The following is a 23843-nucleotide window of genomic DNA, read 5'->3' on the forward strand; positions in this document are numbered from 1 at the left end:
ATCATTTGTTAACTGGAGTTTGGGGAGTTACATTAACCACTAGAATGTCTGTCTGTGCCTAATGAAAACACAGCAGAAGTGGATTCCTTTCAGATTAACTAATAAAACCCTTGTATTTTCCATGACTGAGGTCAAGAACTGCCATTTAAAATGTACAATTAATGAACAAAACCAAAAGTTCAAAGAAGAAAGCAAAACTTAGAATGCCCAAAAGATCTAAAAAAATCAAAGAGAAAGGATCCAGAACCTATTAAAAATTAAATTTGTTTTGAAAACTTGCATTGAGAAATTCCTGGTTCAATGAAATGTCATTTACTTTTCTGAAACTGTGCTTTCTATAGTATTTGGTGTGGAAGAAGGCAAACAGGGACTGTGTTTCTCAAGTTAATTAAAGTCAGAGAAACACTCTTTGGAACTGCAAGTATGTCCATAATGTTCAAAGTTAGAAGGGAAGCTTCTAATGAAGTTAGAAGATCATTAACATGAGTCATTTAGTAACTAGAACTACTAAGTCATTACTACACTATATAGCTATGATAGGTGAAAACCGGTGTCTTAGTGAGACACCCTAAATATGCTTTTTTGTGTGTTCGATACCTAAGCCTTATCTGTTTGTTGCGGCTGCACCAGAGTTGCTATGAGAATCAGGCTTCTCTGGATATAGTAAAATGTATGCTGAGTTTCCCAAACACATACTAATTCTGTCGGTGGTCTGGATGTCATTAGGGTGGCCTTGGAGATACGTCTCTTTTTCATAAGGTCAGGAGAAAATAAACAACAGAACTTAACTCCAGATGCTATCTTCTTGTTTTGAGACCAGATAGAAAAAATATTCTGTAGGCGACTGTTATCCCTTAAGACAATAACAACCCAAAAAACCCCACTGTCTTTTTAGACTCTGATTCTGAGCTTGCAGGGCTTAGAAACCCTAATGGGGTAGAGCTTTGAAGTTGGCTTTTTTAACCCTACCTTGACCTTGAAACTGCAGAAAGGAATACAAGGCAGTAAAGTGTCAAATTTAGAGTTAGCTTTCTCAGGTTCCAATCGTAGCTTTACTCCTACCACGTAATCTTGGGAAAATTTTTCAACACCTCTGTATCTCAGATTCCTCATCTATAAAATGAAGATGATGACAGCACTCACCCATAAGGAAGATTAAGTAAAATAGGTGTACGGAGCCTTCAGAAGAGTGCCTACAACATAGGAGACACTCTACCAGTTCTGCCTAGTATTACTTTTACTGCCAGTGCAAAATAAAATTGCTGTAGGGAGTGAAAGTACTTAGTGACCTATGGATAAGGAAAGTAAGATGTACAGTTTGGTGATCAGACAAATCAGATCAAAATGACAACGGAAAAAAATGAGATGTTTGCCAACTGCTACAAAGCAGGTAGAATATATTTTCTTCAGTATTGCTACAATTTGTCACTAATCAGTTTATGTTATAATGCAATTGCTGATTGTGAGATATATGATACTTTTAATTCTAATTCTCTAATTATTTTTATTTTTCCCAGGACAAAATGTTAATCACCTTAAAGGAAATTTCTAACTGGAGGCATAAAATCATAGATCTAGAAAGAATAAAGTAAGGAAACATCTAGATATGATTCATAAAGTTTTTTTGGTTTTTGGTTTTTCTGGTGGGGACAAGACTAATCAGAATCCACCTTGTCCATGTAAAACAACATTTTGAAATTGAAGTTATCCACCTATAGAGGTCTACAGATATTTCCTTGAAGTTCTTTTAGTCAACTCATCCAGTGTATTTTAAAATATTCTGATAAATATAAGCAGCAGAAACGTATTTAACCAAAATGTATGTTTTCCAAACAGTGTCATTTAAAAGCAAAACATACTTCAGTTGGAAGCTATATACACTCTATATACTCACACTTACAAAATATTCAGCTTCCTAAAGAAACAGGAAAATAATATTATGATAATTTGCATTTCACATCTGTTATTTTTAATTTTCAGATTAAAGAGCACCTTTTCCCTGAAAAGGATTCAGTAAGAAGAGAAGAAAAAAAAATGAAATCTATCACTCAGGCCAAATTAACAATTTGATTGGATGCTTTGGGGCATATTATTTTTACTCCAAAAATGGATTGAGACAAACATAATTTATACTATTTGCTAGTCGCAACAATAAAATTCTATCAAATCAGCATAAATTAATATTTAAAGAATGGAAACAAAAACAATAAAAAGGAAAGTGTTAAGCATATCTAAAAATATTAGATTATCTTACTTGGTTTTATTTTTTTCTGAAGTTTCAAAACAGAGAGCTAAGAAATAAAAGCTCAGAGTGGATTATGTCATAGACTAGCTTCATTTTGTTTTATAATTTAGATCCCAGGAAGGAGATGATTTAGTCTAATGCATTTGCTTGTGTGGCCACAAATAAATTTATTTCAGGTCTGTACTTTGTAACAAGGAACGGAAACACCAAGTGACATGAGAGGTGGGGTGTAAAATTAATTACTTATTGGAACAGGGAGACTTCATTTTATTTTATTTTATTTTTTATTTTTTTTATTTTTTTATTTTTAAAGATTTTGTTTATTTATTTGAGAGAGAGAATGAGATAGAGAGACAGAGAGCATGAGAGGGAGGAGGGTCAGAGGGAGAAGCAGACTCCCTGCCGAGCAGGGAGCCCGATGCGGGACTCGATTCCGGGACTCCAGGATCATGACCTGAGCCGAAGGCAGTGGCTTAACCAACTGAGCCACCCAGGTGCCTCAGGAGACTTCATTTTAGCAATAACAATAAAGGAAGTAATTGGAAAAATCTATTTCTTCTCCAGTAGTAAAAATGAGATTATTTGCCTTTTATTTAACATTTTTGAATTTCTGAATCCCATTTTTAAAACCATTTCTAAACGCTGCAAGTGGCAAACTAGAATGTTATTCCTTTTGAGAACAAAACATTCTTTTTCTTGACTTTCCCATGATTTTCTCACAGATCATTAGACTATGGTACTAAAACTGAGGGCCATGAGACATCTGTGTAAGAGGTTTAGCTTCCAGGAGAACATATCGCCAACCATATCTTGTCACGCACAGAACAAGAAATTAGAGGAAACTGCCTTTCAACAAAGGTGACTGAGATAGAGTAACAGAGAACAGTCTGACTCTCAACCACAAGTTTCTACAGAAACTGACTTTTCAGGAGAGCCAAACTTCTTTTAAATGGATGTGAAATAAGTATGGCAATAAACAACCTGCATTAATTCTTATTTTTCAAGCATTCCAACTTTCTTCTTTTCCTTAGAACAACATCACTTAAAAAAAGAGAGAGATGTACAATAAAGTGACTCAACCTCTATATTGAGACCTCTGTGGTTTAAGAGGCATAATACATATGGTTTCTAATAAAATTTGGACACAAGAAGCTAAGTAACAGTTTTCATTTATGTAACATTGGTTTTAACCCAACTCTAATGAACTCATTTACAATTTAAAAAAAAAGTAAATATTGTGCTCACTTAATAGTTTGCAGAGCAAATGGAAAACACTGTATTTCTAGTGATGTGGTGATACTTTCAATGAGACGTAAACAGAGAGGATGAATATACAAGGGAAAAAAATGTTAATTTTAGGTCAGATGAAGAACAAAGAAAAGATATTTAAAATATGAAATACTTGACTCTCCCTTTAACTGTTTTAATCATTTGTCTTTAGTAAATTATCAATATCCAATAGCTAAGTTTTGTAACATAGGTCCTGTGTTAAATGTAGAAAGATATTCCCAATCCAGAGACAAAGAGCTGAAGGAATCATTAGTATAAATTAGTACTATATTTTCTTCCCCCCCCCACAGCTTTACTGAACTATTATTGGCAAATAAAAGTGTGTATATTTAAGGTGTACAACATGATGATTTGATATACATACACATTGTGACATGATTACCACAATCGAGTTAACTAGTAGTCACCCCACAGTCACATTTTTGTGTGTGTGCAGAGGGGTGTAAACACTTAAAATCTACTTTCTTAACAAATCTCTAGTATACGATACATTATTATTACCTGTAATCAACATTCTGTACACTAGTAGTATTTTCAGAAAGGCTGGGGAGCCTGAAGTCCACATTATTAATGGGGAAATCTTGAGCTAAAAATAATCTGTTGGAACATTTCCCATAATGTTAATTTAGAGAAAGCTTTAAAATGTTTCATTTTAAGAATCAGAAGCTAATCCAAAAACTGCAGAATGTATTTCATGCAATTTATTAAACTACCTTCCATCTAATTAAAACATTCAGGCCTCTTCTGAAGAACAGTGAACTTAGTTCCTAAATATAAAATGTCAGTTCTGCTTAGAGAAAAATGAGTTTGATGCCTCTCCCCTCTCATATTATTATTGTTCATAACAATGTGAAAAAGATTGGGCTTCTCTTAAGCATATCTTTCATAATACTGTTTAAATAGACCTACTTCATTTGCATTAGGTAAGCATTCTGGCATTCAGCTTTTATGCTCACTAAATAGAAAGGAATTCTCCTCCGAAAGCTTAGACAGTATTTCTTTCCAGTGTTCTCATATATCTGTTTCAAACATGGAGGAAGAATGAGAATAACTTTTTAAAATAAACAAATTCTTGCCTTCTTAAAATTGCAATAAAACAAACAAGCTTTCTTTTATTAGCTGTAGACCACTTTGGGTAATGGTCCCACACAGTAAGAACAGACTTTGACACTTCCTGAATTGATGGAGGGTATTATAATAGTGCAAGATCATTAAAGTCGTATCTGTACACAATAATGGAAAAGACGAATGGAGGCCATGTCAGTCTGCAGGTTCTGCAATTACCCCTCTTTTGTGAACTTTTGTTAAACCGGCTAAACGTCTAAACCCAAAGTATATAGCATGAACCTAAATCATTATTACTTCAGATATGAGAGGATATAGAACTGGGAACTTATAAACGTGATCTTCATGGTCATATGCAACCTCCAGATGGAAAAACTTTAGGACGCACTCAAAGGCCTCTTGACCACAAGGCAGCAAAAAGTATGGTTATTAAACTACTTGCTTCCTCCCAAGCAGGCCTCTTTCAGCAGACATTTTAAAGATGTTGGCTCTGAGAAAATAAAGTTTCACTGTTTCACAAAAATATAAATACTGAACAGTATATCATTTGTTGTTTGCAAAAATTTTTGCAGATGTTTAGAAACATCTTATTTATTTACTCAATTACTGGCAAACTATCATAATAATCCTTAGGAACTAAAGCTGTATTTAACCACAATCCACAGCTAATGCTTTAAGAATTGAGACCAGGTTTTGTTTTGGCAACCCCTAAGCTGATTCATTGTTAATATCTGCTGAAATCTGAGTACCTTACATATAAGTAGGAAACAAGTTTAAAATTTTGGTTGAAGCAAATTTTTGACCATGTTAAGCCACAAATACACATGCCATGATTCATATTTTTCCCTATTATTTTTACTTATTCCCTGCCCATATTTATTTTTTAAAAACACTATTTATTTTTAGTGATTTGGAACTCTCTTTATATCCATATGGGCTATACAATATATTATGTCATATCATGTTGACCTACTAATGCCCAGTGGAGCTGACAGTGATATTCAATACATACAGCAAGCTTTGCTAAAGCTTTCCCAGGAATCTGGAAGAGTTTTATGCTGCCAAGAACAGCTGTTTTCCTCTGAATTTCCCAATTAGCTTAATAAAATCCAGAAAGTCTTCAGAGTTAGTGATAAAATCGTCATTATAGTTTAATGCTCCGGTCTACTATTAAAGCAGAGGATAATGATTGCTAGAAAGGCTTGTTTTCAATTACACAATTAATAAATAAATGTTTAAGTCTTGTGTGGTTTCCATTGGTGCTAAATTCTTACTATAATTGAAATTAAAATTCTTATTGGCCTTAAGGAAAATTTACTATGGTGTGCCATTTTGAAGCTAATAAACAAGATTTGGTATTTTAAGCAATCTTTTACCAGTTAGCAAATTATGTATAGAGAATATGATATTCTTAGTAATTTAATTTGTGGATTTTTTTTTTTTTTGCATAAGCATGCTTCTAAGAACATACAAATTAGTTTAATAAAAGGAAGAACTTATTGGTTTCAAACTATCTCCACTTTGGTTATTGGGAAGTCATGACAGCATAACAAAAATCATATTTCAGCAAAACCTAAGACAACATCACACCATCTAACTTACTTTCCAGCTGTTGACGGGGGATGCTCCCATCTTGGTCAGTCCTATGCGGATAGAGATGTCTGGAAGCCAGAACCTTGCCAAATATGTGTCTGTGACTCAGGATCTGTTCTCTGTGATGACATAATATGTGACGAACAAGAATTGGACTGTCCCAACCCAGAAATCCCATTTGGAGAATGTTGTGCAGTGTGCCCCCAGCCTCCAACAGCTGTGAGTTTAAAGAAAATCTGTACACCTTCAAGATTTATATTTTAACACATGAATCGTTCCTATACCGTAGGAGCTTGAAAGGAGAAGAAAGCAATGTCTACCAACTATGTTGGAATTACAAGTAAAAGATGAATATTCTGGTTTAAAACTAAGGATTGGATGTAATTGGGGATAAGAAATAAATATGCAAATTGGGACACACTTCATGGGAAAGTTGCTCTTATGTCTTACTTAATCTGTATCTTTTCCATTTATTAGCCTCCTCGCCCTCCTAATGGTCATGGACCTCAAGGCCCTAAGGGAGATCCAGTAAGTAAACATTCTTCAGTAGAATGAAATGAGTTATTTAAGTAGTCTGCTTTTTTTTTTTGCTTCTTCTAATAGCCTTTTCATATTTGAGTCTTCATCATTCAGACATTTCCTTGACTACTACATTATTTAATGACACAAGAGAACTCAAACTGAGAATCCATAATTGTACATGTGAATACTTAAATTTCCCCAACATTATATAATGTCTTCATCCCCATTATCAATTTGAAAAATAAAATATAGGACAATCTACAAAGAAATAAATCATGCTGAAATTATTCACATGATTTAGATAAAAAATATATGTATTCTCAAGAAAATGTATCACTTATATCGGTTCCTCATATTATAAAGCAGAGAAGCTACAATTTGATGATAATTCTGAATCACGAGGCCTTTTCACTGTCTTATGAGTTTTTGTCTTTGATTCTTTTAGGGCCCACCTGGTATTCCTGGGAGAAATGGTGATCCTGGTATTCCAGGACAACCAGGTTCCCCTGGGTCTCCTGGCCCCCCTGGAATCTGTGAATCATGCCCTACTGGTCCTCAGGTAATAAATTCCAGGACGAAAAGATCCCCTCCCTTTAAAACTACCTACTTCATTTTCTTTTCTTTAGCCTATAAAACATTTCACTTTTGTGGATTCCTTATATCTATTCTCTGATTGTATGTATTTAACAAATCCTTATTTAGTGCTTGTAAGTGCTGGACACTATTTTAAGTGATTTATAAATTTTACTTTTCCTCATAATGCTAATGCTATTGTTATTATATCTTTGCAACATTTCCCAACTTCTCAGCAGACATAGAATCTATCACTATGTTTGAGAAATGAGCCATCAACTCCCAAATGAATTAACCTGGAGGATCTAGGAACTGCTGTAACTGTGCCTTATTTTACTTATAATCCCAACGGTAGAGCCTCTGAAAGTCTGGACAAAAAGCAGTTAAAGAGCTGTGAATACTCCTTATTGACTTTAAGTCAACAGGATGATTCAAGCCTAGGCAAATACTCTTGCCAAGCCTTCAGAGCACATCCTGCTTCTCCTAAAAAGCATGACAGCCAAATAACCCTGCATGTAAAACAACCAACCAAACAAATAAATGAGATGTAATTTCTGTTGCATGCGGTTAGGAGAAATTAGAAGCCACATATCTACAAATCACTCTGAGTTTTAAAAAATGCTATTCAAAAATCAATTCAACAGAAAGCAAAGCATACCATCTATTTATTCTTATCCTGGTACCAAACATAACCCACTTGTAGGACTGGGATTCAAAACCAAATAATCTTCAAAGAAATCCAATAAGCACATGAGCTTTTCTATTATTCTTGTGCCTATTTTCTATGGGGATGCTTATTTGGAGGGTGAATTTGTTAGGCATATTAACCAGAAGCCAGGGGATACAAATTTAACTTTCATCATTAAATGTTGGTAAAGTAATTTGACTTTTCCATTTTTTTCCTGCTCAGAATGAGACGATCAGATTATATGATTTCAAGCCTCTTTCAGCTTCAAACAGTCCATGATCCTATGTTTCTAAAGCTGTGGGTATCACGTAAAAATGATATTTTGAGTAAGATCATATAGGAAATAATTATTTGGGAATAACATTGCACAGAGTTAGTTGAAGGGTGTGTGTACTACATAAACAAGTATTTCTGTAGTGTATCTACTACCTGAAGCAACAGAGAGACAGGATAAGCAAGATGATGAAATAATACAGACCACATCTTCTGGCATGCAGAAACTCTCTGTCAGTGAATGGTAGATGTTGCATGCACCTCTTCTAAATGCTTTTGGAAAGAACTATGACATATATATCAAAATGATCGTATCTACTTGGTCTCTTTGCTACAGAACTATTCTCCCCAGTTTGAGTCATATGACGTCAAGGCTGGAGTAGGAGGAGGAGGAATCACAGGCTATCCTGGGCCAGCTGTATGTACAAGAGTTTCTCAGCATTCTAGAGCATGATGTAGTTTCCAATTTGTTAATTCTTGAATGATTGTTTTCCTAGTAATATGGTATTATTACATATGCGTACAAAATAGCTTATTTTCCATTAAGGCTGGTAAAGCAAATGGTAGGATTATCATGATCTTTCTTATCCTAACTCATTTTTTCCTCACTGCCTCTCATCTCACACCTGTTCTGCCTCGCCTTCCTTCTTTATACAACAACGCATCCCAGGAGCCCACCTGCCTTAGTGCTTAGGTCTCACACCTATATATTCCCTAATTTTAACCAAAATTTGCTATTTTTCACTTCCATTTTTCCTCGTTCTAAATTGTTCAGAATCTTCTTTTTTTATGTGCTTTCATCAATTAAGTGCTACTTGCTAGATGACAATCCGAGTGATGAATGTCCAATATTACAAGCTGCCCCACCTCAAACCCTGAAATCAAATACAAATATTTCCAGAATTTATTGAGTCTTTAAGTTTTCCTATTACACATGATAGCTATTCACATTGTACCCAAAAGGTTTCCCTTAACGTAAATGACCTAGAGTTTTGATAGAAGAAAATAGAAAAAAAAAATTACTGAAACCTGGGCACCTGGGCATGACGCATGGTAAATGCGTCCCACGTAAATGACCCTAATTGTAGACCAGGCTCTCGGGAGAAGCAATGTGGGAAAGATCATCACTTCACTGCCAGTAACAGGTACGTAAGTGTAAAGGAAACATGATGCTGGATTCTCAGGGATTATGGAAGGTTTCCAACCAGATCATTAGACACCATATTTGTGACTTCCAAAACTAGAGAGGACAAAATTTAGCTGGTAGATCCAAATGACCAGTTAAAGAATGACCCTTAAAATTGATGTAAATTGTAAAAAGAGAATTTTACAAATCTCTAAAGTTTTGGGGGATGTGATTTTTTTTTTCTTTTAAAGCCGGAAGGAAAATTATATTAACAATGTAAATATCTGGTCTTATGCAACTAGATTCAAATTATGAATCTTATTTTTCAATCCTATACACAGTTTTTACTAAAAAAACCAAAAACTAAAAAAACAAAACAAAACAAAAAACCCACTACTTAATATTCCAGAAAAGAGGTTACGAGAGAACATTTAATTACAAACTGTTGCTTTATAAATTTGTTATCAGTATTTAGAAACCGCATGCTATAAAATGGAAGATTTTCTAGTGTAAGCTGTATTTCTGAGCAATGATAAATCAGTTGGTTCTAATTGTAATTTATCATCGTCCCATGTATGCTGATTTTCAAAAGCACATCTAAATCTTCATGTTAACATAACTCAGTGACATAATTAAGAATTTCTGGGTTGATTTACATCATTGTTTTTAGAAACTGGGATTAACAGTATGTAGATATTTTTCCACAGGAGTCTGGCTGGCAGGCAAAAAAAATGCTTCTTCACCAGGACAAGTATCATTCTAATTGCAGGGACTTCCACAGCATTTTGCATGGATTTTTCCAGATTTTAAACCCCTTTTTATGGAGGGTTCAGGCTAACATTTTATAGCATTTACTAATAATTTGTATTGATTCTGTGGGAATTCCATTTAGAGTGATGTTTTTGTAGTGAGATCTTTATTGTATATCTAATAAAATTAATCATATCCATGAATAGTTACTACATAACGAGGCATGCTGTTCTTATTTTTTTTTTTTTAATGTCAGTATCATTTCTGAACAGAGGCATCTCTTTGATGCCTGAAAAAAGTGTATTTCAGATAAATTTATTTGGTATTTATCCTTTACATTTACATTCCAGGGTCCCCCTGGCCCTCCTGGTCCCCCTGGTACATCTGGTCATCCTGGCTCCCCGGTAAGTGTAGCCATTAGTGGTGCTTTCTTTTTCATGAATTTTATATAAATCGAGTTTACATAGATCTTGCTGTAATTTAGCCATTCCAACATGCATAATCCCAATTAAGGAGAGAAATCACACCCAGGAAACTATCATTCCTTCAAAGATGGAATTTCATGCCTAATTCCTTTCCACAGACAACTATTCATAATGAAAACCTTGGTAAAATTAAACCATAGGCTTAATTTGCATGTGATACGGCTTCAAGTTCAAAACAATTCATTTTCAATGGAATAACGTGGATATAATGGAATAAATTTGCTTTCTTCTGATCTGAAAAATTTTGGCTTCTGTGTTTATAAATTGGAATAAGATTTACTATTGCATTCACAAATCCTGATTTCATACTGTCTTCAAGAGGTAAATGCTTAATGTGAATATTACATTACTTTTAAAATATTTGCACATTATTCTACTCACTAGGGTTCTCCAGGATACCAAGGTCCCCCCGGTGAACCTGGGCAAGCTGGTCCATCAGTAAGTAACAATTACATCTGTATTTAATAAATTGACAATTCTATGTAGAAGTCACTTTTATTTTCTAAAATATCATCATAGGTCCTATAATGTATAGATTGTTTATGCTCAAAATTAAAATAATAAATAATATTTCCTATGATAGTTGAACTGGTTTCAAAGATCTTTTGGACTCTGTAGTGGTTTAGATTTCCTAGAGACACTTGCTATTGAATCTAGGAATTCCTGGCCTAATTAGCCACCATCATAGTTCACCTCCTAGTGTGGATACAAATCTTCTTTCTCTTAAATATAGATTTAATTTTCCTGTAATCACTCAGTTCACCTGCATATCTGCTTTTCTGACATACAATTTTTAAAACTTAATTTAGTAGAAATAAGTATAATCTAACAGAGTCCTCCAAAAAAAAAAAAAAAACCATGCTGTATAAACAAGCAAGTGAGGTGAAGTTAGTTCAATTTAATATTTCAAACTATTTGGAAATCCCTGTATATTAAAAAATTCAATATCTCACAAAATGTGAAAGTGCCTATGGGTTTATAAGTGCATATGATATAAAATATAGATACATGATATTTTTAATTCCTATTAAAAATAAGTTCATTAAACAGTGAAAACTGGATATAATACAGGCATAATATTAACTCCATATGTCATTTTCATCATGAAAAATATTAAGAGTATTTTCTTTTTTTTTTTTTTTTAAGATTTTATTTATTTATTTGAAAGAGAGAGAATGAGAGAGAGAGAGAGAGCACATGAGAGGGGGGAGGGTCAGAGGGAGAAGCAGGCTCCCCGCCGAGCAGGGAGCCCGATGCGGGACTCCATCCCGGGACTCCAGGATCATGACCTGAGCCGAAGGCAGTCGCTCAACCAACTGAGCCACCCAGGCGCCCCAAGAGTATTTTCTAAAAGGAGATTCCTTTCAGGAAAACACGTACTATGTAACAATAAGTTGTTGTGAAAGAAAAACCTATAGATACATTTGTTTTTTATTTTCTTATTTTCAGGGCCCTCCAGGACCCCCTGGTGCTATAGGTCCATCTGGTCCTGCTGGAAAAGATGTAAGTCTTTAAAGATTGAATGGAGATATGGCAAAATCCAAGTTGGAATATACTGTATGCTAGGCTCATGGGAAAACCTTACCAAAAAAATCATTGCTATCCTAATGACATTTTAGCTCATATTAATTTTTGAATGTATAGTGTTTGTATAACTGTAAATACCATAATTTGAATTCCAAACTAATGGAACCCCTAAATGTGCTTCTTCACTGTCAAGAAGGTACACCCACTGAATAGATCATTTAACTGGAGGAGAGAAAAGTAGCTTCTTTCTTCCTCTTGTAATGAAGAAATTGATATCAATACTTTATGAACTTGAAAACTTAAAAACACCTTTAATATTGTGTCCTTCTTCCTTTCCCATTTGATTTCCAATGGCAAATTCTTCTCAATGGATTGAGAGAGCCTTATAATAGTTCAGTGAAGAGTGATGCGTGTGATGTTCATAAGTTCATATTGAGATGGGAGAAGTCCTCTCCATTCCTTCTACTAGGAAAGCTGTTCTAACAACTAAATGTTTAGCCTAACCATTTTCATGAGTCCTTGATGAGAAAATGCAAAGTCATTGGTTTGCTAACTAGGCACAATGTGCTTTCTCTTCCACAATCACCTACGTATTTTTTTATTTCTCCACCTAGGGAGAATCAGGAAGACCCGGACGACCTGGAGAGCGAGGGTTGCCTGGACCTCCAGTAAGTCTTTGGCATCCAGTGAATTACATGGAGTAGTCACGATGATCTTAGCTTGAAAATTATTCTATAATTAGATTGAATTAAACTTAAAAATGGAAGGCATTTTACAACTGGACTGTGATTCTATTTGAAAATTCATTAATATCTGTTCTATTCCTTATTTTTAGGGTATAAAAGGTCCAGCTGGTATGCCTGGATTCCCTGGTATGAAAGGACATAGAGTAAGTAGAGTTTCTAGATTAACAAAAAGCTATTTCATTTAACCATGTTTACTTGCCTAACCAATTTTATTGGGCAATTTGAGTATGTGCCAAAAATGGTTGATTTGATTTTTTAACAGTTAGTTGACTTTGTTGACCAAACCAACTAGTAATTTTACAGGTAGTAATTAGACTGATTTTAAATATGTGAAAAGGCTTGGGAAAAAATTATTTAATTTTCTTATCATCATTGCCAGAAAAAAATGAAAATGTATTATTGAGAGCCATGCATTATTCATTGGCTTAGTCAATGTGATTTACAATTTAATCAAGCAAATTAGTCTATGCAAATCATTAGGTAGATTCCACCAACTGACCCCCAAATTTATCAATTTAATAGAAATAAAATCTGTGAAGCTGATATTTGCTATCACTAAGGCAACTTCCTAATTGAACTAGATTGTACTTGTTAATTCAGATTTTTTACTATAAAATCAATGTCAAATATCTTCAATCCATTTAAAAGAGTTTTAAATTATTCACATCAGTGAATGTGGTAAAAACTAGTTATGAAAAATACAATGTAAAGTTTTCAACCATTCTGGATTGTTAACAGATCTTTAATATTTTTATTACTTTTATACGTTTCCTAGGGCTTTGATGGACGAAATGGAGAAAAGGGTGATACAGGTGCTCCTGGATTAAAGGTAAATCAAAACAAAAATCATATTTTTGTAAGTAAATTCCTTTAAATGTTATAGCTATATTTAAGATTTATACTTTGGGGTTTAACCTTTTCTGAAATTTACCTGAATTTTGCATTCCAGGAGCTAAATAACAGTGACTAATTCAGATGTTCTATTGGGGCTTCCATGAAAGCTGATAGCTTGACTATCTAGATTAGAAATGATTGTGCATCTCTGAGTAACTCACTGATTACTCCTGTTTCATCCTCAAGTTTTTAAAATGCAAAAATTGAGAATTATGGTAAATAAAATGCTACCAAAAATTTGATATTGCCAAAAAATATCTTTTTCTTAGGTTCTATAATATTCTTCATAATGTGCTGCATTTAAAAAACTTCACATTCCTCTCTCTGTTCTACAAAATGGTAACATATTTTACATGTTTCTAGGGTGAAAATGGCCTCCCAGGTGAAAATGGAGCCCCTGGACCCATGGTAATTATATTTCTTATGTAATTTTCAGTTTTAGTTTATTAACCTCCATCTAACCCAAAACTTGCCTTGCTCCTTCCCCAACTGTTCTTACACATGGCAAGGTTAAGGTAAGACCATTCTTTCAACTGTGTTCTGTAGGGTCCCAGAGGAGCTCCTGGTGAGAGAGGACGGCCAGGACTGCCAGGAGCTGCGGTGAGTTTTGCTACCAACACTGCACAGAATCCCAGATAAGGGTCTCATCCAGGTTTGCAGGCTGTGGCAATCGCCAGGAAAATCTTTCCCATGAAATAGCATTTAACGATGCCTCCATAAAACTGTAGCTATAACTGTAGGGAAACAAATAAGGGTTTTATAGTTATTATCTCCGTTGAAAATTTTTTTGAGGGTTAACTTTGCCTATGTTATTAGAACAATTAATTCACATTTAGTTCTGTTAAACACAGAACCCAGTTCTTCTATATCAGATCATTGCTGTATACATCAGAATTTTAACAATTTGACTCTAAAAATATATATTTAGCAGATTTTAATACACTGGAGGAAAAGTCAACTCAATGGAGTCAGAATTTTAGTAAGGGGGCGCCTGGGTGGCTCAGCAGGTTAAGCTTCTGCCTTTGGCTCAGGTCATGATCCCGGAGTCCTGGGATTGAGTCACTCTCTTTCTCTCTCTTGCTCTCAAATAAATAAATAAAATCTTAAAAAAAAATCATTTTAGTCATCACTCGTGACTGGCTTTTCAGAATTAAGAAGATATTTGAGACAAACTTCTCTTTTTAGGGGGCTCGAGGTAATGATGGTGCTCGCGGAAGTGATGGACAACCAGTAAGTAACTTTTTATCTAACCCTGAGTTGCTTCAGTGTAATGAGAGATTATGTGGTATGGAATGTTGGAATAATATGGAATATAGGCCTAAAACTCAACATTGTCCATAAACATTTCACTCAAACTGACACCAGGTCCATAGACTAAATCTAGACACGATCTAGAAACACTAAACCCATAAGTGAAATTCTGATACTCCTCATTATACTTGGCCAATTACTAACATCTGTATAGTGTTCACTGTGTCAGTTAATAACCAGTACTGGACATGGCAATTAAAAGCGCTCTGAAAAATAGATAATAATATTACCTCCATTTTATAAACAAGGGTACAAGAGTTCGGGCTAAGTAAATTGCACAAATCACAGAATTTGTGGTGGAAGGCAGGGGGATCCTACTTTTCTAACTTTAGATTTTACTTTCTTGTATTTTGCCACATTGTTTCTCTACATAATATTCACCCATGGATGATAAGTACTATTTTATCTGCATAATTGTCTTCTGTATTGTTTATGTGCTAACTTATTATTTACTAGTTAGTGTTATGTTAGCTTCTGTTTACTTGATTAAGAGCTCTTGAAATTGTCTTTAATTTTTTTCAGGGTCCTCCTGGTCCCCCTGGAACTGCAGGATTCCCTGGTTCTCCTGGTGCTAAGGTAAACATGCATTTTTATAGAAGAATATAAAATAGATCTTGGAACAACAGAAAATCTTTGGATTGTTTCTTCAAAATAATATATATATTTTACCCATCAAGTAGATATCTTTTTACCTATTCAGATCTTTAAAGCCCTATTTTTAATTCCCTGGCATTCAACTATTCTGATATCTCTTCGTCTTTTCCTAGTCTCTTTCTGAAAATCAGATCACATAATCACACACATAGTTAGTATTTTTCTGTGCCTACGTGATTCATGATTCTTTGCTTATGATAGAGCATATCATCATACTATTCCTGCATTTGGGAGATGGGCTTAAACTGGCTTAGTGATTACAAATGGCGAAAGACACTGACTACTTAGGGTTTTCCACCTTAGGGTGAAGTTGGACCTGCTGGATCTCCTGGTTCAAGCGGCTCCCCCGGACAAAGAGGAGAACCTGGACCTCAGGGCCATGCTGGTGCTCCAGGTCCTCCTGTAAGTAACAAATATGGCCATTGAGGAGTGTTGCTACACTTCTTTCATGAAAGCATATGTTTTACTGTTGCTATCAACTGAAATATTTTTTGAAAAAAAAATTGTTGCTTGATGCTCTGAAATGACTCTACTGTGATAAATACTGATTTGGTTAGTACTAAAATTCATGGGTCTTGAGGTTTACCCTCTTCAAAATTTATGAATTTTATGTTTATTTGACAAAGTGGAGGATGGATAGTTATCTGATACTTCAAAGAATGTGTTCCAACTGATCACTGATCACAAAAATTCAGAGAAGAAACAGGATTAAACACCTTTTCTATTTATTCCTTAATCATTTAGACCAAGTGCATATTATCTTTAATTTATTCAGATAATGATAATTCTTTTGCCTACATTTTATGTGTTATGCTGTAGTTGGAGGAATCACCGAATCTCTACAAAGCCCAACACCCATCAATAAATTTACTTTGCAAATGTATATTCACTAGTTACATTATTTTTACTAGGCTCTTTTCCCCTTCTAGGGCCCTCCTGGGAGCAATGGTAGTCCTGGTGGGAAAGGTGAAATGGTAAGTTGCCCTCACGCCCATGCTCATTTCATCCACACCCATTATTGGATTCCTTTGCATTTTGCATGACAACCCATTTGTGATGTCTAAGTTAGCTCTTCAGAAAAGAGAGTTCAAGTTTAACTAATGTTAGTGTTCTTGGGCTATTTTTAGGGTCCTGCTGGCATTCCTGGAGCTCCTGGACTGATAGGAGCCCGGGGTCCTCCTGGACCAGCTGGTACCAATGGTGCTCCTGGACAGCGAGGTGGTGCAGTAAGTTGCATATTTTTTCCCTAGTTGCCTGAAAGGTGTGGCTCAAGTCCCACAACAGAAATATAAACAGCAAACTTTTTGCACTTGTTTATTTGATTTTATGTTGGTTTCCCTCTGGTTTTATCACTGGATCAGCAGTTGCCACTGCTGATTTTCTTAGTCTGTACTCCCTGTTTTTAAACCAAGATTTTGTTTCATTTAGGGTGAACCTGGTAAAAATGGTGCCAAAGGAGAGCCAGGGCCACGCGGTGAACGTGTAAGTGTTACCCCAACAGAATGGGTTATTCTTTATTTCCGCTAAAATTTTGCAACCAAATGTATCCCTTTATTGGCATCCTTTTTAGGGGGAAGCTGGTTCTCCAGGTATTCCAGGACCTAAAGGTGAAGATGGCAAAGATGGTTCACCTGGAGAACCTGGTGCAAACGGACTTCCAGGAGCTGCAGGAGAAAGGGTACGTTTCCCATAGGCATCTCCAAGGAGAAGAGTTATCACTTTCATCCACATAGAACTTGACCTTCAGGGTGAGGAAACCATGCTTTTTCTTAAGCTGAGTACTCAATCCCAAATGTGTTTTGGGGGCATTGTATAACATGAGAACATCTCTATTGTTACTCAGAAATTATGAAAAAGTTTTCATGCTTTGGGCTGAAACATTTGCCTTTTACTATTTCCAGGGTGTGCCTGGATTCCGAGGGCCTGCTGGAGCCAACGGCCTTCCAGGAGAAAAGGTAAATAACTTTAATTTCTATTTTTATAAATGCTGGTACTACAAATAGTTATGTTCTTCCACACAGTTTCCCATTAACTAAAACCTAAATATCTGAAGGAAATATATTGGAGTTTAAAAATAATTATAATTCCCAGTACACAACAATGATTCTAGCCCCTGCTCAGTCCTTCTAGCTTTGTAACTAAAGCAAGTCATTTAACTTCTATGAGAATTCATTAACTTATGTGTCAATAGAGAATTATTTATTTCAGCATCATTGCAAGAATAAAGTCAATTAAAGTGCCTGAAAGTTCTTTGAAAACTCTAAAATACTATCCAAATATGATTTTATATCATCAGAGATATTTGACTTTATATGCATCGAAGTATATCGTGATACCCACTGAATATTGCTGACATGTGATGTTCATCAAAGTTGCCTCAAACTACTCCCAATATGATAATCCGAGCTAATAGATAACAGTGATTTTATGGCATGTCAGCAGCATACCAACTCTCTTTAAGAGACAAAAGAAAGCTTTCTAACTGTAACCTAAAGGTGGTCAATGTCTAGGTCAATGAAGGTTCTTCTACCTATTTGTTGATTTATTTCACCTTGCAGGGTCCCTCTGGGGAGCGTGGTGGTCCCGGCCCCGCAGGGCCCAGAGGAGCTCCCGGAGAACCTGGCCGAGATGGTGTCCCTGGAGGTCCAGGAATGAGGGTACCGAGAAACGCTTGCCTGACACTGCCCTTTAGTAAGAAGAAGAGCAAATAAAAGAGGATCAAAGACAGCTCAAAGCAGACTATAATTTTACAGCCTCAAAACAAAGCAAAATACTCTTAAGATAACTTAAGATCAGAATTGATTGAAGAAAAACAGAATACTTGACTGAGACATAGACAGGAAAATGTGTGCAAATAAAAGGCTACCTATGAAATCTCAAAATTTTACAGATACATATATATATTTAATTATCATTTTAAATCACCTGACTGACTGACCTTTTCAATTTAGGGTATGCCCGGAAGCCCAGGAGGGCCAGGCAGCGATGGAAAACCAGGGCCTCCCGTATGTACATTTTTAACATCTCATTTTATAGCCCAGTGAATAATGGAATGCATAGTTTGGCCTAACATTGATGCATATTATAGAGCCTTGATATATATATATACACACACACACACTCACACACACATATATACATATATGTGTATATATACATATATATTGCATATTTTGATGAGATCTTTATCAAACCCTTATTAATGTAATTTTTTTTCTCATTAGGGAAGTCAAGGAGAAAGTGGTCGACCAGGTCCTCCAGGCCCATCTGGTCCCCGAGGTCAGCCTGGTGTCATGGGTTTCCCTGGTCCTAAAGGAAATGATGTGAGTTCCTTCCTTTATTTCTTCAATAAATATTTGACAGAAGGCTTTTCTTTTCCATATGGGAGTTCAGAGATGGCCAAAATTTGATCTCTATTTCAAAGCACAGTAGAATATATGAAAATCAAAATACCATGTGAGACAGGGAGTATTTGTTGTTGTTGTTTGGGTTTTTTGGGCTTTTGTTTTTTTGGGGGGGGAGTTCTGGGGAAAGAGTGGCAAACTTTATGAAAAACTAGTTCTAGAAAGTAGTTTTGGGTTGTGGATGCATGTATGTGTGTGTGGAAGAGGCAGATCAAAACTATCAGGGAATAAGACACTGAATGATTTCCTTTTGAGAATTAGTAAATACTGGCTACTTCTTTAGGGTGCACCTGGCAAGAATGGAGAACGAGGTGGCCCTGGAGGTCCTGGCCCTCAGGTACACAGTTTTTATTAACTTATTTCCAGCTTTCTATAGATGCATTCATTTCTGGCCTATGGCTTCTATTATCTCCGTTATCTCTGTTTCCCTAACTGCTTTTGTTTTTTTTAGGGTCCTGCTGGAAAGAATGGTGAAACTGGACCTCAGGGTCCCCCAGGACCTACTGTAAGTTTGCTCACATAACTTGGAGATGGAAGTCAGCGGGAGTGGGGCAGAGGAAAGACTTTGGGAATCGTAGTTATGTCATCATAGTTCACCAAAGCGGTTTTGAAGCTTGGTTACTTAGCTAGCTAAGTGCTGACTAGCTAGAAGTAAAGATTACATTGTCCATGTCTCCACTGCATCAGTTCTGTAGGCCAAACTCTGCCCTCCTTCACACCATTAAGTTTTCAACTAAGCAATGAGCCTGTTGAAATGAAAACTGTGTGGACTAAATATGAAAGGCTATTTTATAACAGAACATCTCATTATATTTTTCTACATTAGGGGCCAGGTGGTGACAAAGGAGATCCAGGACCCCCTGGTCCACAAGGATTGCAAGTAAGAACTTCTTATTTAAATATCACTGGGTTTCTGCTTCTACTAGACAATTCAGTCTTACCCTTGAGAGTTGTATTTGTTGAGCTAATTGAGTTCAATTTTTTTGTGACACTACTAAATTATAATTAATCTTAAGCTTAGAATTTGTGGGTCTGTCTTCCACCTTGAAATAAAATGACAGGCAATGCCAATAGACATTTCTATTCCAGGGGCGCCTGGGTGGCTCAGTTGGTTAAGCGACTGCCTTCAGCTCAGGTCATGATCCCAGGGTCCTGGGATCGAGTCCCACATCGGGCTCCCGGCTCAGCGGGGAGCCTGCTTCTCCCTCTAACCCTCTCCTCTCTCATGCTGTTTCTCTCTCGCTTGCTCTCTAATAAATAAATAAAAATAAAATCTTTAAAAAAAAAAAACACAGACATTTCTATTCCAGAATGAGTGCATTAGTCATTTTTTAAATTAAGCATGCAAAATTTGTTATGCTTATACGTCTTTTTATTATAATATAAATCCACATAGCTAAATCCATTTTACCGTATTCATCGATTTATTTTTATATACAGCAACAGGAAAACTAGAGGAAGAAAAGCATTAAGTTTGGAAGATATGATTGTCACATCTCTGTCACTGGATTTTGAGAGCCACAAATTTTCTAGCCTTAAAAGGACTGCTAGGACCAGTGTGAATACCTTGCAGAAACATACATGTGAGAAGCTTTTCTGTAAGCAGTGTTTGAAGTGATTACACAATACAAATATGACTTTTTGTAGGGTTTGCCTGGAACCAGTGGACCTCCAGGAGAAAATGGAAAACCTGGTGAACCAGTAAGTTGCATGCCCTTTTTTTAAAAAAACTCAGAAACCAAAAGAATCAATCGTAATCATTTATCGGTTATTAACTTTTGCATTTTCTCATGCATAGTTTCTGAGTTTTAGCACTTAGTTTTTAAATATTCAATAACGAAACAGAGAAAAATTATTCAATCATAGGTATTACATAGAAAGTTTCAATTTTACCATAAAATAAAGAGTACATAGCTCGAGATTTAACAAATTGTACAAAATGCAAAGAAGTCAAATGTGTTATTTTGCTTATATTCCCATAACATGCATTATGATAGAGGCCTAATCATATAATGCCAATCTTCTAGGGTCCAAAGGGTGAATCTGGTTCACCTGGAACTCCAGGAGGCAAGGTAAATATTTCCGTTTATTTTCTAATTTCAACATCTTATAGAGCAATTGACTAGTGATTCAGTTTTAGTATATCAAACCAAAATTGTCTTTTAGAAGCACAACATTGCAACTATTTGGTGAATACACTTAAGGTAACCCAAGACATTTTAGTAGATAAGATGTGCTTCATCTGGAAGATCACATCTTCTGACATGCAACAATACTACAGAAACAACTATGGGCCTGAGATTGCAAAAGACAAATCTTTCCAGGGCATTGATTCTGCATAGGAAAACTGTGTTGGTAGAAAAACTAAAAAAAAAAAAAAGCCCTCGTGAATAAAATAATAACAACAGTGTCAGAGGCAGCTCATCAGACCAGGTATCAGAGTTTCCTCCTTTACACTGACTCTTTTTCAGTTTCCATCTCACTCCGTTGATCAAATGTCTTTTATAACTACCATTTCCAAATTGTTCAAAAATATAAGTTCCCCCATTGACCTGCATCAAAATGAATACAATTTAGCGTGGTTTTGTTTTGTTTTTAGCCTTGGGTTGGCTAACAGGGCTATTCCATATTCCTACCCCCAGGGTGATTCGGGAGCCCCAGGCGAACGAGGACCTCCCGGAGCCGTGGGGCCCATGGGACCGAGAGGTGGAGCCGGCCCCCCTGGTCCCGAAGGAGGAAAGGTAACTCCGCACGGTTCAGTTCACCTAGATTTTACAAAATGCACTCCATTTCCTTCTGGAGGTTTACTATTTGTCCTTTAACTTCAGGGCGCTGCTGGACCCCCTGGGCCACCTGGGTCTGCTGGGACTCCTGGTCTGCAAGGGATGCCTGGGGAAAGAGGAGGTCCTGGAGGCCTCGGGCCAAAGGGTGACAAGGTACCAACTGCTGTGCTGTTCATTCTAGCATAAAACCAACTTCATAGGTTAAAGGCAAGAAGCGCTGATGCAGGGGCCTCTGGGTGGCTTAGCGGCTAAACGTCTGTCTTCGGCTCAGGTCATGGTCCCAGGATCCCGGGATCGAGCCCCGCATGGGGCTCCCCACTCCGCGGGAAGCCTGCTTCTTCCTCTCCCACTCCCCCTGCTTGTGCTGCCCTCTCTCGCTGTGTCTCTCTCTGTCAAATAAATAAAAAACAAAAAACGTGCTGCTTAATGTTACCATTTTACAGGAAGTGAAATTTGAGATGTATTGCTAGAGGAACTATTAGTGAGAACATCTACTACCTACCCATCACAGCACATCTTGAGGGTTGCTCTTCTTCTTGGCAGTCTCACTGAGGATGCTTCTAATCTGATGACTCTGGCTTTTGTTTGACAGGGCGAACCAGGCAGCGCAGGGGCGGATGGTGCTCCAGGGAAAGACGGGCCACGGGTGAGTACTCCCACTGGGGAAAAACAGGACTTACCTCTCTGTGAGGTGGAAGAGTTCCTCATCTCAACTTCTATTGTTCTAAAAACTCATCATGATTACTTAGACCATGTTTTGCCATTTTCTGACCATTAAGAAGACACAAATGACTTGTTAAAATTCCTGCTTTATATCTATTGTTACCTGATGGTTCAACAGTGTTGTGAGCATAGAAAAAACCCTCAAAAAAAAAAAAAAGAAAAAGAAAAAACCCTCAAAAGTATGATAAAGGTTACAAACTAAAGTCATAATGAGTCACTAAACTCCAAGATAATCAATGCTATGTTTATATACTCTATTTGATTAATAGGAAAGAGGATGCTTTTTATCTCTAAAATTAAAAATGCATTTCTATTTTCTTTAGGGTCCTACTGGTCCCATTGGTCCCCCTGGCCCAGCTGGTCAGCCTGGAGATAAGGTAACACTTAATACTACTTAGAAACAACAAGAAAATATCCCTAGTTTTTTGGATGCAGGGCAATATTTTTTTCCTCTTTTTTCAGGGTGAAGGTGGTGCCCCTGGACTTCCGGGTATAGCTGGTCCTCGTGGTGGCCCTGTAAGTGTTAAAGTCATCTTCAGTGTGCTTTTTAACCCCACCTGGGCAGCGGCTATCCCTGCTTCCTTGTTTAGCAATTCTGCCCCCCAGGCCCCAAGTCTCAATGGCAGGATGCCATTTTCAGGAATCCTATGACATGCAAAGGAAGGTCAAAGTTCTTAAATCTAAAATTCACAAAAGACCCTTTTAAATCACGCCTTCTCCCCTAAATAATTCTGGAAAATATTTTTAAAAGGCACAAATAATATACATTTATAAATAATATTTCTTAAACCTGCAGGATCTTTGCCTGAGGCACCTTCTAGATCTAAAATTTTCTACCTTCAGGGTTTGCAACTCAGGACAGATACATAATAAATGGTCCTACTTAATTAATTGATTGATTTCTCAATTAACCCTTTTAGTATATTTTTAAATGCTTACATTTTTTAGAAGTCATATGATTGCATGTGTTAAACACTTCAAAATTCTTAGATTATTTTTCTTGTAAATAATATCACAATCAGAGGCAGAAAGAACCAAAGGTTCTGGTGTTGTCCGCTCCTGATTTTGTTGAGAAGTGGAAAAGTCTTCACAAGTTTCACCGTGTTGGTTAGCTTTGCATACTTCCTGCCAAAAGAAAGATAAGATGATGTAGAGGATGATATATCATTGTCCCTGTGGGAAGGTGTCTTC

At 36.2% G+C, this 23843-nt stretch overlaps 1 protein-coding gene across 1 annotated transcript in view; it reads left to right on the forward strand.

Annotated features, from left to right (window-relative positions):
- The window catches only part of COL3A1 (collagen type III alpha 1 chain), a 39270-nt gene that overhangs the window by 4517 nt on the left and 10910 nt on the right, over nucleotides 1–23843 (forward strand). The window contains exons 2-34 of the mRNA XM_045868371.3: nucleotides 6210–6412; nucleotides 6671–6721; nucleotides 7161–7274; nucleotides 8587–8667; nucleotides 10476–10529; nucleotides 10995–11048; nucleotides 12060–12113; nucleotides 12752–12805; nucleotides 12973–13026; nucleotides 13659–13712; nucleotides 14141–14185; nucleotides 14324–14377; nucleotides 14963–15007; nucleotides 15611–15664; nucleotides 16046–16144; nucleotides 16672–16716; nucleotides 16870–16968; nucleotides 17171–17224; nucleotides 17313–17420; nucleotides 17644–17697; nucleotides 18301–18399; nucleotides 18694–18747; nucleotides 18967–19065; nucleotides 19430–19483; nucleotides 19598–19651; nucleotides 19973–20026; nucleotides 20794–20847; nucleotides 21174–21218; nucleotides 21789–21887; nucleotides 21975–22082; nucleotides 22522–22575; nucleotides 22976–23029; nucleotides 23115–23168. Coding sequence (XP_045724327.1) covers nucleotides 6210–6412; nucleotides 6671–6721; nucleotides 7161–7274; nucleotides 8587–8667; nucleotides 10476–10529; nucleotides 10995–11048; nucleotides 12060–12113; nucleotides 12752–12805; nucleotides 12973–13026; nucleotides 13659–13712; nucleotides 14141–14185; nucleotides 14324–14377; nucleotides 14963–15007; nucleotides 15611–15664; nucleotides 16046–16144; nucleotides 16672–16716; nucleotides 16870–16968; nucleotides 17171–17224; nucleotides 17313–17420; nucleotides 17644–17697; nucleotides 18301–18399; nucleotides 18694–18747; nucleotides 18967–19065; nucleotides 19430–19483; nucleotides 19598–19651; nucleotides 19973–20026; nucleotides 20794–20847; nucleotides 21174–21218; nucleotides 21789–21887; nucleotides 21975–22082; nucleotides 22522–22575; nucleotides 22976–23029; nucleotides 23115–23168 — 2312 coding nt within the window. The remainder of the gene's footprint in view (nucleotides 1–6209; nucleotides 6413–6670; nucleotides 6722–7160; nucleotides 7275–8586; nucleotides 8668–10475; nucleotides 10530–10994; nucleotides 11049–12059; nucleotides 12114–12751; nucleotides 12806–12972; nucleotides 13027–13658; nucleotides 13713–14140; nucleotides 14186–14323; nucleotides 14378–14962; nucleotides 15008–15610; nucleotides 15665–16045; nucleotides 16145–16671; nucleotides 16717–16869; nucleotides 16969–17170; nucleotides 17225–17312; nucleotides 17421–17643; nucleotides 17698–18300; nucleotides 18400–18693; nucleotides 18748–18966; nucleotides 19066–19429; nucleotides 19484–19597; nucleotides 19652–19972; nucleotides 20027–20793; nucleotides 20848–21173; nucleotides 21219–21788; nucleotides 21888–21974; nucleotides 22083–22521; nucleotides 22576–22975; nucleotides 23030–23114; nucleotides 23169–23843) is intronic.

The sequence above is a fragment of the Mirounga angustirostris genome, unplaced genomic scaffold (assembly GCF_029215605.1).
Source record: "Mirounga angustirostris isolate CCGP_5_RB_7025 unplaced genomic scaffold, mMirAng1.0.hap1 SCAF_3, whole genome shotgun sequence".
Taxonomy (NCBI): Eukaryota; Metazoa; Chordata; class Mammalia; order Carnivora; family Phocidae; genus Mirounga; species Mirounga angustirostris.